This window comes from Perognathus longimembris, chromosome 25 (assembly GCF_023159225.1).
Source record: "Perognathus longimembris pacificus isolate PPM17 chromosome 25, ASM2315922v1, whole genome shotgun sequence".
Classification (NCBI taxonomy): Eukaryota; Metazoa; Chordata; class Mammalia; order Rodentia; family Heteromyidae; genus Perognathus; species Perognathus longimembris.
Window position 1 is genome coordinate 11,800,895 of NC_063185.1, and position 13,980 is coordinate 11,814,874.

At 44.5% G+C, this 13,980-nt stretch overlaps 1 protein-coding gene across 4 annotated transcripts in view; it reads right to left on the reverse strand.

Moving 5' to 3' along the window:
• Gria1 (glutamate ionotropic receptor AMPA type subunit 1) overlaps positions 1-13,980 on the reverse strand; it is a 254,230-nt gene that overhangs the window by 31,494 nt on the left and 208,756 nt on the right. For all 4 annotated transcript variants that reach the window (XM_048334202.1, XM_048334201.1, XM_048334199.1 and 1 more), the window contains 2 exons: positions 12,480-12,678; positions 5,855-6,102 (listed from right to left, as the gene is read on the reverse strand). In XM_048334202.1, the coding sequence (XP_048190159.1) occupies positions 5,855-6,102; positions 12,480-12,678 (447 nt within the window). The remainder of the gene's footprint in view (positions 1-5,854; positions 6,103-12,479; positions 12,679-13,980) is intronic.

Here is a 13,980-nt window from a genome sequence, read left to right on the forward strand (position 1 = left end):
GAATCACTATTATTCCAGGTTTTATATTATTCTTTTCTTTTTTCTTTTTCTTTTTTTTTTTTTTTTGGCCAGTCCTGGGCCTTGGACTCAGGGCCTGAGCACTGTCCCTGGCTTCTTTTTGCTCAAGGCTAGCACTCTGCCACTTGAGCCACAGCGCCACCTCTGGCCGTTTTCTGTATATGTGGTGCTGGGGAATTGAACCCAGGGCCTCGTGTATACTTGACAAGCACTCTTGCCGCAAGGCCATACCTCCAGCCCCTTATATTATTCTTTTCATGGTACTGGTCCTGGGGCTTGAACTCGGGGCTTAGGTGCTGTCCCTGAGCTTTGTTTTCCCCCCTCAAGGCTAGCTAGCACTCTACCACTTGAGCCACAGCTCCACTTCTTATTCCAGTTCTACAAATAAGAAAACATAGGCTTATAAAATTATAGCTTCTTAATTAGCAAGGATGAATATTGGTGATGTAGTAATGGGCCTTAGATGTAAATTGAGGTCATTCTCCTCCTCTTTCTGCTCTGTCTCTTCAGACTACTTCTGTGTCTTTCTTCCTTATATCTATATATTTCTCCTTCTTCTTCTCCAATAGACTTCTGTCTATCCAGAACAGAGTCCCTTGTGACCTTGCACAAATGGTGCAATTCTAGATCCCATCTTGAACCTATACAATCTTATCATTAGAGAAAACTTCAGGGATTAGAGTCTAAGAAAGGCCATTTAAATCAGCTTCTGTAGATAGGTCACTAACACATTAAAGATGGGAGATGATTAAATTTTTTTTTCCTTCAGCCAAATGCCAGTCCAGACTAATAGTTCTTAGTTGATATGTTTCTATATCTGTATGTGTGAAAAGAAAAAAAATGGGAAAGTCAGTGGACAGTGGAGTAAATTGTTGATGATCAATTTTGACCTTCCTTTCCTTTCTTTCTTCTCTTCTTTCCTTCTCTCCTTCCTTCCTTTCCTTTCTTCTCTCTTTCTTTCCTTTCTTTCCTCCCTCCCTCCGTCCCTCCCTCCCTCCCCCCATCTGCCTCCCTTCCTCTCTCCCTCCCTCCCTCCCTTCCTTCCCCAGTACTGGGTCTTGAACTCAGGGCCTGGGAGCTATCCCTTAAGCTTTTCACTCAAGGCTGATGCTATACTACTTGAATTCCAGCTTCACCTCCAGCTTTTTGCTTTTTGGGGGCTGCTTTCCTGGGTAATTGGAGATAAGAGTCTCACAGACTTTTCTGCTACAGCTGGCTTTGAACCAAGAACCTCAGACCTCAGCTTTCTGAGCAGCTAGGATTACAAGTGTGAGCTACTGGTGCCTGACAGGCTGGCCATGTTATATTTTAAAAAGAAAAAAGCAGAAACACGCAAGGTAAATCCAATGTAGTAGTAAGCAGGGAAAATTGGTTGACAGCTTCTTCAGAGGTGTACAGTAGTAGAAAGCCTACACTCCTCCCACCATTTTTTTTTAAAGCTAGAAGTAAAACTAAGGTGGCAAAATTGTTGTTTGAGCCACAAATCCCATTCTCTTTCCCCTTTCTGTCCTGGTCGTCAGCATTTTTTGCTCTCTTGTTAGCTCTTGAGCAAGCACATACAGAGCTGCCAAAGCTTATGTCCCAGACTTCTTGATCAAACCCCTAAGCATCAAAGTGAAGATGTTGACATAGACTACTGTTCCTCCCTTCCATCCCTACTCCCTAATAACCTGGACCCTAGCCATCACCTCCTATGAAGAAGATGACAATGCCCTTCAAATGACCTCTGTGCCTGTGACCCTCCTCTCTCTGATCCACAGGAGAGACACTGCCAGGTACTTAATGAAAGCCAGGATCATCAGCATCCCACACTGTGAATGGATGTTGATGGCCTCTTCTGACATCCAATCGACAACACATCAGCATTGAACATCCTTTACTCCTGTGGTCACCACAAATGGTATCTACTTGTGAATGTAGTCTCTAATTGGCCTAGACGGACCCCTTGTTTGTTCTGCGAAGAAGCCCTGTGTTTCATCACCTCTGCATTTCCCACACTCTGTTCCTTCTCCCACTCTTCTATCTGTCATGGTTCTGGAAGACTTTTCTTCTAAGTGACGAAGGCCAAGAAAACCCTGGGCAAAGCCTCTCAAGACAACATTGACGCTCTGCCTTTCAGTGTTTGATTTTCCTTGTCTTTTCTTTCTTTTTGTTGGTTATGGGACCTGAATGCTATCCCTGAGCTCTTTTAGCTCTAGGCTGGTACTTTACCACTTTGGGCTCCCACCCCCACATTTGGTTTTCTGGTGGTTCACTGGAGATAAGAATCTCACAGACTTTTCTGGCCCCAGCTGGCTTTGAACTGTGATCCTCAGATCTCAGCCTCTTGAGTAGCTAGGATGACAGGCATGGGCCACCAGTGCCCAGGTTGGTTTTCTTATGGCATTCTCTGTGACTCTGCTCATGTACCGTACTGGATTCTGTCTTTCCTGTGTCTATTCTGTCTGTCATGTCACTCCCACGTCTGTCTGCAAGGGTGTGCACTATGCTTTGTGTGGGGAAGGTATGCAGAAGGAGATCTTGTCTTAGTCCTTTCTGAGTACCCACTAACCACTGAGGTGGGTTGTACTCTGGCCCCGTTGGCCCATACATTTGGCATGGACAAAAATCATGACGGGAAGACAAACACAACATGATCACAGGGACCAGAGAAGAATTCATGTAACCAGAGTCCCAGTTAAAGACCAGACTTTGGCCAATGTCCTGGCTAGGGTATAACTCTCAGTAAATCCAAACAACTCCTGGTGGATGGATTATGAAGGAGAGCCATTAACAGATATTTTAGGGAATAAAATGGGCCATATACCCTTCAGTGGGAAATTGGAATGTATCTTCTCTAAAAAGAGAAAGTATTTGTCATAATAAAAGAGATAGACTGGCAGATACAGTTGGCTGGCAATGAAAGGCCCAATAGATCATAATTAGTGGATTTACCAGTTACCTTTTCCTAGTGATTGGCATTGGCTATACAGGTCTTTAGCTACAACCTAAGGGTTTCTGAAACATAACTCAGACCCTCACCCAATTCTTCACATGCAGTGACAGCCAAAAATCAGCATCTGTTTCGGAGAAACACCACCTGTCCAAATGGAAAGTTATGCATTGAACCACCTCTCTTCGTTAGACTATTTGTTTCCAGAGCAGAAGAGAGAAAAAACATTTTTTTTGTCACTAACAGAGTCTTTTATTGGTCTGTGGGGACGCTGGCTTGCTTTCTGCCAAGTAGACCTGGCAAGTTTTAGAGGAATCGTTGAGCCTGAGATATCAGTTTATTTTATTTTTTTGATCTTCTCAGGCAGAGCTGGATGGTCGGTCCTGGAAGTACTTGGAACAGACTAGAAGGAACAAAAAGACCCACAAGATGTGGTGAGATCTGGCTTTTACTTCGAGAAAGGGATGAAAAGTACTGTCTGAAAAGGTCTGGTGGAGTGGTGGTTGTTGTTGTTTTGTGTTTGTATTTTGCTTTTTTTTTTTTGGTTATTGTTTGCTTTTGTTGTTGTTGAATGCAAGCTCAGGTATCAAGCCTGGAAAACATCTGCCAGTCAAATAAACTCCAAAGTCTTGCCTCTTATGGAGTAGAAGGGAAGCTTTTAATGATGCCCATCTCCGCAGCAACTCACTTCTGCATACTTTTCAGCCTTCTGAGGGGGTAGAATCATCTTTAACAAGTAGTGACCACCATTCCAAACCAAGTAAAGACCAACGGATCTCCTCCATCCCTCACTGTGAAGCCTCTAGCAGCCCTTCACAAAGGGTCCCCAGGAAAACGGACACCCTACTCTACCATTCTCCTTACTCTCCTACTTCTGTCATTGTGGAATGTTTTCTTTTGGAACAAAATCAATCTGTGTAAGATGGCCGGAGCAGGGACTGTGCCCTGTGATATTCGGTCCACCATGATTGTTGGTGAAATGGCACCCTTTTGGGTGTGGGGGGGCGGGGAGTGTATGATGATGGAAACCTGGCATGTGTGAGAGAGAACCAGAGATAGAGAGGGAGAAAAGGATGGGCTTTTGCTTTTCTGCTTTTATAGTCAAGGATGATAATGACTCCAGGGCTACTGGAGAGAAAGCACTGTGAACAGGTGGAATCATGTGAGCCCTGGGAGAGGGCAGGGTCACGTGACTGCCAGGTGGGTAATCTTGCCTTGTAGATCAGCCAGCACTGATCTGTAATTGAAGCACGTTCCCTTTCATATCTCTCTCCCTATTTCTTGCTCTCTCATTCTCAAAAATCAATAAAAAGCTTGTGAACTCTTTTACAGAGATGTAAGCGAAAAGAAAAAAAAATAGGTTTCTTTACTATGGAGTTGAACATTCTTCTCAGGCTTTATGCAAGAAAGAAACCATAAAACCATAAAACCCTTGCTAGTACTCGAAGGCATACTGCTATCTTTTTTCTTTGTTGGTCCTGGGGCTTGAAGTCAGGGCCTAGATACTGTCCCTGAGCAACTTTTTGGTCATGGCTAGTGCTCTACCACTTGAGCCACAGTACCACTTTTGGCTTTCTCTGTGATTAACTAGAGATAAGAGTCTCATGGGCTTTCCTATTTGGGCTGGCTTCGAACTGGGATCCTTAGATCTCAGTGTCCTGAGTAGCTAGGATGACAGGCCTGAGCCACTAATGCCCAGCTTAGTGCCTGATTCTTAAAGGGAGAGTGTTTATTATCATCTTTTGCCTTCTGAATAGCGAGTGGAGGCTCAAGGCTCTCAAAGTCATCTTTATATCACTGAGTTGATGGGTTCATTTGGCCCAGAAGACGAGAGTCTCCTGCCTTTCATGGCGCCATGGGTCATAAAGCCCAGCGCAGCTTTAGAATCAATGATCCCCATGGGCTCTGAGTCAGACTGCCAAGCCTTGAGATCTGGAGCCTACCTTATTAGCTGTGTCCACTGGGTCAGGTCACTCAAACTTACCCCTGTTATTCTTCATCTGTAAAAATTGGGATAACGGTCCTATGTCGAGATGTAGAGGTATTCTAGGAGATAATGTACATGCCACAGTATGTGTCCACCTGTTAGTGGGCATTTGGGACCATCTGTTGGTGGCTCTTAGTGTGGTTGAAAGGCATCTGAGTGTAGGATGCTTGGCTTGCAGATTCATGTCAGTCAAAAATCCCAGTTTTTGTTTCTGAGTTGTCACCTTGTGCTGAGCACCTGGGGTTGTCAGATATGATCTGTCCATCTCTCTCGGTGTCTTCCTTAACTTTTGACAGCTACGTTCTTTAGATCGAATGACGTCCCCCTGACCCATCAAACCTTCAACCAGTCGGGGGCATGGCTGCCAAGAATTTGGTGCTCTTCCCCGGCTATGATTTCAGTTTGAGTGATCTGTGTTGTGGTTCAATCCACTTGATTTCTCCTTTGGACAAGGTGTTTCTGTTTCTTCAGAAACAAAATAGTATACACACCATCGTCTCCTGTCAAAGAATCTAAGTTGCTGGAGGAGTCTGTGGATAGCCTAGATGGATGCAGGGGTATCTGGTAAAGAGGGGTGTGGGGGGTAAGGACAACATACCACACCACCAAAGCACAAGGTTTACCACACTCAGAGGGGGAGGGGTAAGGCAAAGCATGGGGCAAGAACAAAAGGCAGTGACAGTCTCAAGCAAGCCGAGGTTCCCCCCCTGGGGGCAGGGGGGTTCCATTTCCAACCTCAGGGCTGAAGATCTCAGGTGGCTGCCATCTTCCAGGCCCACTGGTGTTTGAAGAAGAGTTGGCTTCACAGCTGGCCTTGTGTGTTGGGACCACGTGACAAGGCACAGCTGTTTCAGTCCTGAGCTAGGAAGGGAAGAGGGGGTGGGGAGGTAGGAAGGCAGCAGATCTGGGCTACTTACCTCAAGGCGGACCCCTTGGGTGTCGCAATGCCATAGCCTTTGGAATCCAAGTTACCTCCCACTTTCATGGTGTCACAGGGCTTTCGCTGCTCGATGTACTCATTCATGGTGGATTCCAACAGGTAGGCGTATTTGCCTTTGGACTTCCGCACTCGAATCATCCCCTCTTCCGTGGTCCGAACAAACACGGATGGTTCTGCTGACTTCATATATGTCCACATCTTCTCGAACACGGCGATTTTCGACCTCTGGCAGGGGGTGGGGAGGAGGGGAGGGGATAGGAACAAAGCCAGAATGAAGTTGCTGGCTGTGCTTGAATGGAGGTGGGAATACGCTTATGAATGAAGAGCAAAGGGCAGCTTGATCACACATTCATGAGCCAGATGAGCTCGGGAAGAAAGAAATTAGGAGCCATGGCAAAATAAGAGGCTCTAATTAGTACCAGTAGGTTCCCAAGGATAAATACCTTGCAAACACAGAACGAGCCAAGGAAGCTCAGAATTGTTTTAATAACTTCTGAGTAATGATATTCCTTCTAAAGTTGGGGAAGAGTGAAGGAATTCGGTCCCTGTATGACTTTTAAAGACATTGTAGAACTTATTTATGATCGAAACAGGCCCTATCTGTACTGCCCGAAAGATGTTGAGGGCTGAGTCCTGGTGGAATTGAATTTCATTATTAGAAGGTAAGGCTGTAGGGTTTATGGACTGCCAAATTCCACTCATTCCATATTGCGATATCCATCCTCAGTATGCAATTTATTATCTGATAAAGCAAATAGCTTAGGGCCAAATATATGTCATCTGTTCATAGTTTCAAAAACCTCTCAATCAGCCAGGCACTGTGGGCTCACATCTGTAATCCTAACTACTTGTGAGGCTGAGATCAATCTGAGGATCAAAGTTCAAAGCTCGGGGGCTGGGAATATGGCCTAGTGGCAAGAGCGCTTGCCTCCTACACATGAAGCTCTCCGTTCGATTCCCCAGCACCACATATATGGAAAACGGCCAGAAGGGGCGCTGTGGCTCAGGTGGCAGAGTGCTAGCCTTGAGCTGGAAGAAGCCAGGGACAGTGCTCAGGCCCTGAGTCCAAGGCCCAGGACTGGCCAAAAAAAAAAAAAAAGTTCAAAGCTCATCCAGGCAGGAAAGTCCATGAGACTCTTATCTCCATTGAACCACCAGAAAACCAGAAGTAGAGCTGTGGCTCAAAGTGGTAGAGTGCTTGCCTTGTGCAAAAAAGCCCAGCCCTGAGTTCAAGCCCATGACTGCCAAAAAACAAAACAAAAACCAAAACCCCAAAATGAACCCTCCCCCGAAAAAAACCCAAAAACAAAAAAGCCTCTAAATCAACCACATTCTTCTTTTCTTCCTAATTCACCTCAGTTCTTATTTCCTTTGGGATTTTGTTTGGGTTATTTACTCTAATTGGCAGGTCCAGCAACTTCCTTTCTCATTTCCTGGACTAGAGTACACCTTACCTATTTAGAGATGAGCTACTGTTCAGGGCAATCGGTCTTTGTCTTCAGTGAGTACACAGTATCACATATGGACATTTGAAAATCTAAAGATTCCCGTTCTAACCCCCTAGAAAACAACCTTACCAAAGGCTGATTCTCCTGTGGAATGTATCTCAGCCCAGCACAAAGAGTTGCCTCAGAACAGCTAAGATAATTCATGCTAACTGGGTAGGAATCCACGGGGTACTGGGTAGTGGGTGCTTCCCAGTCTCCCCGAGTACCTTGAGTACACTAGGTCCTTAATGAGGGTCCATGACTTAGGATCCAGGATTAGTATCATCTCTGCAGCTCTTTCTTACGGGAGTCCTTTTTTAGAGGTATGTTGGGGATACTAGAATGTGGCTTTTGAAAAAAAAATCCTTTGAAATAGAAAGTGGTAAATCAGTATAATGGGCTATTAATCTTTTAAAAAGGCAATTCCAACCAGCTTCATACAATCTATATAATTTAGTGGTTACCAAAAGTTGACACATTTAATGTTAAATTTTATTCTACATACACTATATTATTCCTGTTCATGTGTGTTTCTTTTTCATATTTTTGTGCTGGTCCTGGGGCTTGAACTCTAGGCCTGGGCACTGTTCCTGAGCTTTGCTCAAGGCTAGTGCTCTACCACTTGAGTCCACAGCTCTACTTCTGGCTTTTTATTTTGTGGTGGTTAATTAGAAATGAGAGTCTCATGGACTTTCTTGCTCAGGCTGGCTTTGAACTGGGTTCCTCAGATCTCAGCTTCCTGATTCACTAGGATTTCAGGTGTGAGACACCAGTGCCTGGCTCAGATATATTTCTTTGATATGAACATCATTTATTGGGAACATGCTGATATGCAATTATCTTGTGAACCAGTTGATTGATAAGAGATATTTAGGACTCAGAAAATTCCAAGTTTAAGGATAAAATATTGGAAATAGCTACTAAGAGTTTCAGGGAGGCATGTGGTACACTGAGTTCTAGTTTTTCATATATCATCCTCAGGTGAACTAACTAGCTCATTCATTTTGCAATATGCTTTATGATTTGAGGAGGGCATTGGGCTGAGAATTAGTAGCTCTGTGTTGGAATTCAAGTGCTGCTTAGAAGACATGGTTTCCTCTATGAAAAAATTCCTTCCCACTAGGGTTTAATCTCTCCATTTGGGCATGGGGATCTTTTACTTTTTTAAAATACATTTTATTGTTAGTATTAAAGTGTTGTACAAAGGGGTTACTGTCTTATCAGCTAATGAGTACATCTGTTTTTTTGGACAATGTCATCCTTTCCTTTGCTTCCCCTCCCCCCCTGCCAGTTTCCCCCTCCTATCCCAGCCCACAAGTTGCAGTTTATTTTCCACCTAGTGTCTACTGAAGATCATGCATTTTCTTACCCTTCCTCTCTCCATTTCTGCACCCTCCCATGCCCTCAAAAGACAGAAAAAAAAGAAACAAAAGAAAACAAAACAAAAACAAATAAGGCAAAAGCAAAACCAAACACTGCCACCACCAGCAACAGCAGGGGGAAAAAAACAAACAAACATGTTTCCATTTCCTGGAATTCATTTCAATAAATAGTATTTGAAATGTTCAGAGGTGTTACTTCTTTGGGTTCCTCACCTAAGACTATCTTCCTTTAGTCTCACTGGGGGACATAATAATCTTTAATTTCCTTGCTAGCTGGATTCTTTCTATGTCTTTCTAGCACTTTTTTTTTTTAAGAGGAAGGCACATCATTCAAGCAACAGTGTCAATGTGCGAGACAGACAAAGAAAGAAAGGGAGGAGGGATTTTAAGAAATACCCACAGCCCCAAATGTATTTAATATTCCCTCCCAGGAAACCGTGAAATGGAGACATTCGGCTGTGACCAGATTTGCAGATGATCTTCCAGGCATAAAGCCCGACAAAACACACAGCAGGGAAATTTGCAAGATGCAATTCGACCTGACAAGATGGGCACTGCAGGCATCTGGGTGGTGGACAAGGCCGAGTGGTGGAGTTCCTGGGGCAGCCGTGTGCAGAAAATGAACACATCCCTTCAGCCTCACGCTTGTGCCTCCAACACACATGCACAGTCAAATCTCCAGGAATGGGAGAGGGAGCACGAACAGCAGGGAATTGTTAGAAATAGACTGGAGGTATTTGTCCCTGGCTCTCTCCTGTCATTGGCAGCTCCCGTTGGCCCTTCACGCGTCTTAATTAAACTGGATGGGGAGGATGAAGTGAGTCTAGTTTGGGGCTACCATAGGGACCGGAAGCCAGATTCTTTAGAAGATGGCGGTGGTAGCATTCTAGCCGCTCTATTTCCATCTTCTTCCTGTGGGGGGTGGTATATTCCCCCACCTACAAATGTCTAGGTGAGATCGAAGGGCAGTGTCACAGAGATAGAAGGACTCATGGGACACAGCAGTATTTTATAAGTGAAGAAACTGGCCAGGTACCAGTGGCTCACGCCTGTCATCCCAGCTACTCAGGAGGCTGAGATCTGAGGATCAAGGTTTGCAGACATCCTGGGAAGGAAAATTTGTAAGACTCGTTTCTCCAATGAACCACCAAAAATAATGGAAGTGGAGCTGTAGCTCGAGTGGCAAAACAAAAACAGACAAACAAACAAACAAATACCTCAGGGACAGCCCCAACGCCCTGAGATTCAACACAAAAAATAAAAAAGAGAAACCGAGGTCTGTGATGTAGCTCTATTGTCTAATGCCATGCAGCTTGTTAGGAGCAGAGCAAGGGGAAATATCTCGAGTGAACAGCACCACTTCCAGCTTGGTGGTGATCCACTCGAGATAAAGAGTTTCATGGACTTTCCTGCCCAGGCTGGCTATGAATTGTGATCCTCAGATCTCTGCCTTGTGAGTAGCTGGGATTACAGGTGTAAGCTCCTGGTGCCCAGCTTGGAGCGATCTCTTTAAGAATACTCCTCAGACAATAGAATGAGGAAACTCAGATTTGATACCTACCTAGAATCTGGGCATCATAAATACACTGGATCTCAGTTTTTTACCTAAAAGAAGATACCTATTTTGTGTTTGGTTGTAGGTGAGACATTTGGGCACCGAGACAGCTCTGTGTGACAAGAGATGTGACTGTTACATGCGTTTCATACTTCCCTAATGGCATTGAGATCTAGGACACTGGAGTGGCTTTGTGGACAACTAGTGACTCCTTTGAGCTTCACATCAACTCTCAAGATACACATGCTTAAGGTACGGGATTTCTAGCTTCTCCTCATGTTGTTCAAGTTGCCCACTTTTCCTAGGAGCTACTCATCCTATTCAAGCCAGACAGACGTGTTTTCAGGTCTGGGCCTGGAACTTCCGTCTTTCTCCTGACTGGTTTCCCAATGCTTGAACTCCCTTGAAGTCATAGTGGAAAATGAAGCTTGCACTCATTGCTATTTGTTTTCACATGGTTTTTGTTTCCCCCAGTTAATCTTATTAAGACTCTTGGAGATGAATTTTTTTTTTTTAAAGGCCAGTACTGGGCCTTGAACTGGGCCAGTACTGGGTTTGAAGTCTGGGGCTTGAACTCAGGGCTTTGCAGTCTTGCTTGCCATTTTCTTTTAATTCGCTCAAGGCTTGCGTTCTACCACTTGAGCCTCTCTTGCTTTTCTGGCTTTTTGCTGGTTCATCACAGATAAGAGTTTCATGGACTTTTCTGACCAGGCTGGCTTTAAACTACGATCCTCAGATCTCAGCCCCCTGAGTAGCTAGGATGACAGGAGTGAGCTACCGGCACCTGAGATAGATATATTTATTCTTCATCTTATAGATGCATAAAATGGCACTGAAGGGGTTAACATATAGGACAAAAGAGTACTGAGGTCTAATTGGTGGCATAGGAGAGAGCTCCCCCCTTCCCCCCCCCCCCCCCCCCCCCCCCGCTTCTCAGCCTGTATTCATTGTCTTCAGCTCAAGACAAATACATTTCCATGTCTCCTGCATAGTCTCTCCCCCTCTTTCCCTCCTCCCTTTGATGGTCCCTCCTTCCCTCCCACCCTCTCTTCTCCTTTGGCACTGTTTAATCTATTACTTATTACAGTAATTTTTCCAATATATTATGGTCTTATTCATCAAGCACACAGTCACTGAGATCCTGCTGGGAGGGAGAGGGCAACACAAAGATCATCAGATCTGCACTTCATCCATAAATTGTTCCAAATGGATCACTAATTAGTCTCTAGAGTCCTCATGGGAGCCGGAAGAGGATTGTAATTCATGTCCTGCTCAGCCCTCAGAGAAGGAACAGATTGCTGTATGGCAGGGGTCTAAATTAGTGCAGGAGTTTTGATGCTTCGACAGATGGATCTTGTTGAGATGGGTTTGGGAAAAGGGGGGGGGAGATGGAAGGAGAGCGATGCAGGGGGTGCATCTGATCAAGGTGCATTGTGTGTGTGGGGTACTGGGACTTGAACTCAGGACCTCATATACTACTTAGCTTTTTTTTTTTTTGGTTGTTGTTGTTCAAGGATTGAGTTCTACCACTTGAGCCAAATCTCTACTTCCTGATGAAGGTATCTATGAAAAATGAACCTCTTCCCCCACTTGTATAATTAGTTGATGCTAATAAAAATGTAGAAAAGAAAGCAGATTTCTTAGCCGTCTGTAGAAAGTTGAGCAATTCTCTGAGTTTACCTGACTTGTTCTTAGTGAAGCAGTTACTCTGGCTGTATATAATTTTTTCCCCCACTTTGGGTGTTGATCCTGGGGCTTGAACTCAGGGGCCTGGGTGCTGTTCCTGAGCTTTTGTACTCAAGGATAGCACTCTACCATTTGAGCCACAGCTCTATTTCCTGCTTTTTGGTGGTTCATTGACGATAAGAGTCTCACAGATATTCCTTCCCTGGGCTGGGTTGGCTTTGAACTGCAGTCCTCAGATCTCAGCCTTCTGAGTAGCTAGGATTATAGGCGTGAGTTACTGGCACCTGAGTATCATGTCATACATTTTGATTTTTATTTGTGTGCCGACTGGGGATTCGAACCCAGGGCCCTTCTGCATGGTAGGCATGCAGCTCTCTCACTAAGCCACACTCCCAGCCCCATGTCATCCTTTTTAACGAGAAGGAAAGTTTTAGTGACAGCGGTGGTGCTGGTTTAGGGGCAAAGAGCCTTCAGACAAGAAATGATCTTTACCCTGAAGAACTCCTTGGTGGATCCTGCTTCCAGGGTCCCGTAGGCGATCTCCGTCTGCTTGGCCAGGTCCTCTGCGCTTTCGATGGGGGAGACCATCCTCTCCACCGTCAGGAAGGCGGCCAGATTGGCCGTGTACGAGGAGATGATGATCAGGGTGAAGAACCACCAGACGCCACCCACGATGCGACCAGACAGGGACCTGGAGGCCAGAAGAAAAGAAAGAAAAAAAGAGAGACATCAGAGGCATGGACATCAAGTAAGCTGGCAGCCGCAGCTATGTCAGCAGAGCTGTCAAAGTCCATGGCGCTCTTTCTCCTCTGTCAGCAAGCCGTGAGGGTGGAAATGTCAGGAGAACTGGAGAGTTCCTTCGTGATCGCTGACGGGGGATGGGGAGTGGGGGTCGTGGCCCTTCAGGGCTGACCAAGCCTAGAGGTATGGAGTCACCCTCTCCTTACACACACATCAAGATACATGGCAACAGAGATGCTTGTGTCAGTATATGACTAGAGAAAACCCCGGACATTACACAAGTGTTCTTTCAAATACAGTTTCACTACAAATATATGTGTGTGTATATATCTACACCAATATATACAAACATATATATGTGTACATCTAAATATTTATCTATCTAAATATATACTTATGTATATTTATATTTATCTAGTCTCAATATACATTTAGATATTTAAAATATACATCTTTAAATGATCTAAATATCTATTTATAAATATATGTCTACATATATTCTAAATATCTATTATATATCTATCAAATACATATTTATATATCTAAAGGTATATACACACATTCATATATCTTCATATACATATGAATGTAAATGTAATCCTACACCATGTAAAATAAGCATATGTACACATTGCTTGGTGCAGAAATGTTGGTCACTGTCTCATTATTTCTGTGTGGAAAAGGTGGCAAAATTACAGCTTAGGAGAAAGGGAAGGGAGACTATTTTGGAAATATAATAGCTATATTCCAGCCACTGTAGGGAATGGCAATACTGAACGGAGGGGAAGTCTCCTGCAATCCTACTGCCACAGAAAAAGACAAGAAAGGCAAGTACAAACTGGGTGTTGGTGGCTCCGTGCCTCTCATCTGAGTTCTTCAGGAGCCTGCCATCTGAGGACTGCGATTTGAAGCTAGGTTTGGCAGATTAGTCCATTATACTCTTCATCTCCAATGACCCACCAAAAAGCCATAAGTGGAGCTGTGGCTCAAGTGGTAGAATGCTAGGACAGTGCCTACGCCTCGAGTGCAAGCCCCAGCACACGCACACACACACACACACACACACACACACACACCAATCATAGGTGAGATAATGAGTTAGATCTTCCTTGAACTTCTTAAAATCCATTCTGCATCTTATAAAGACACACCCTTGTGTCAGATGAAGAGAAACATGACTAGCCAATGCACCCTCCGATTTCGCTAGGGTACTTACACATTTCTAGGTTCCCTAAGACAATACAGAGTGATG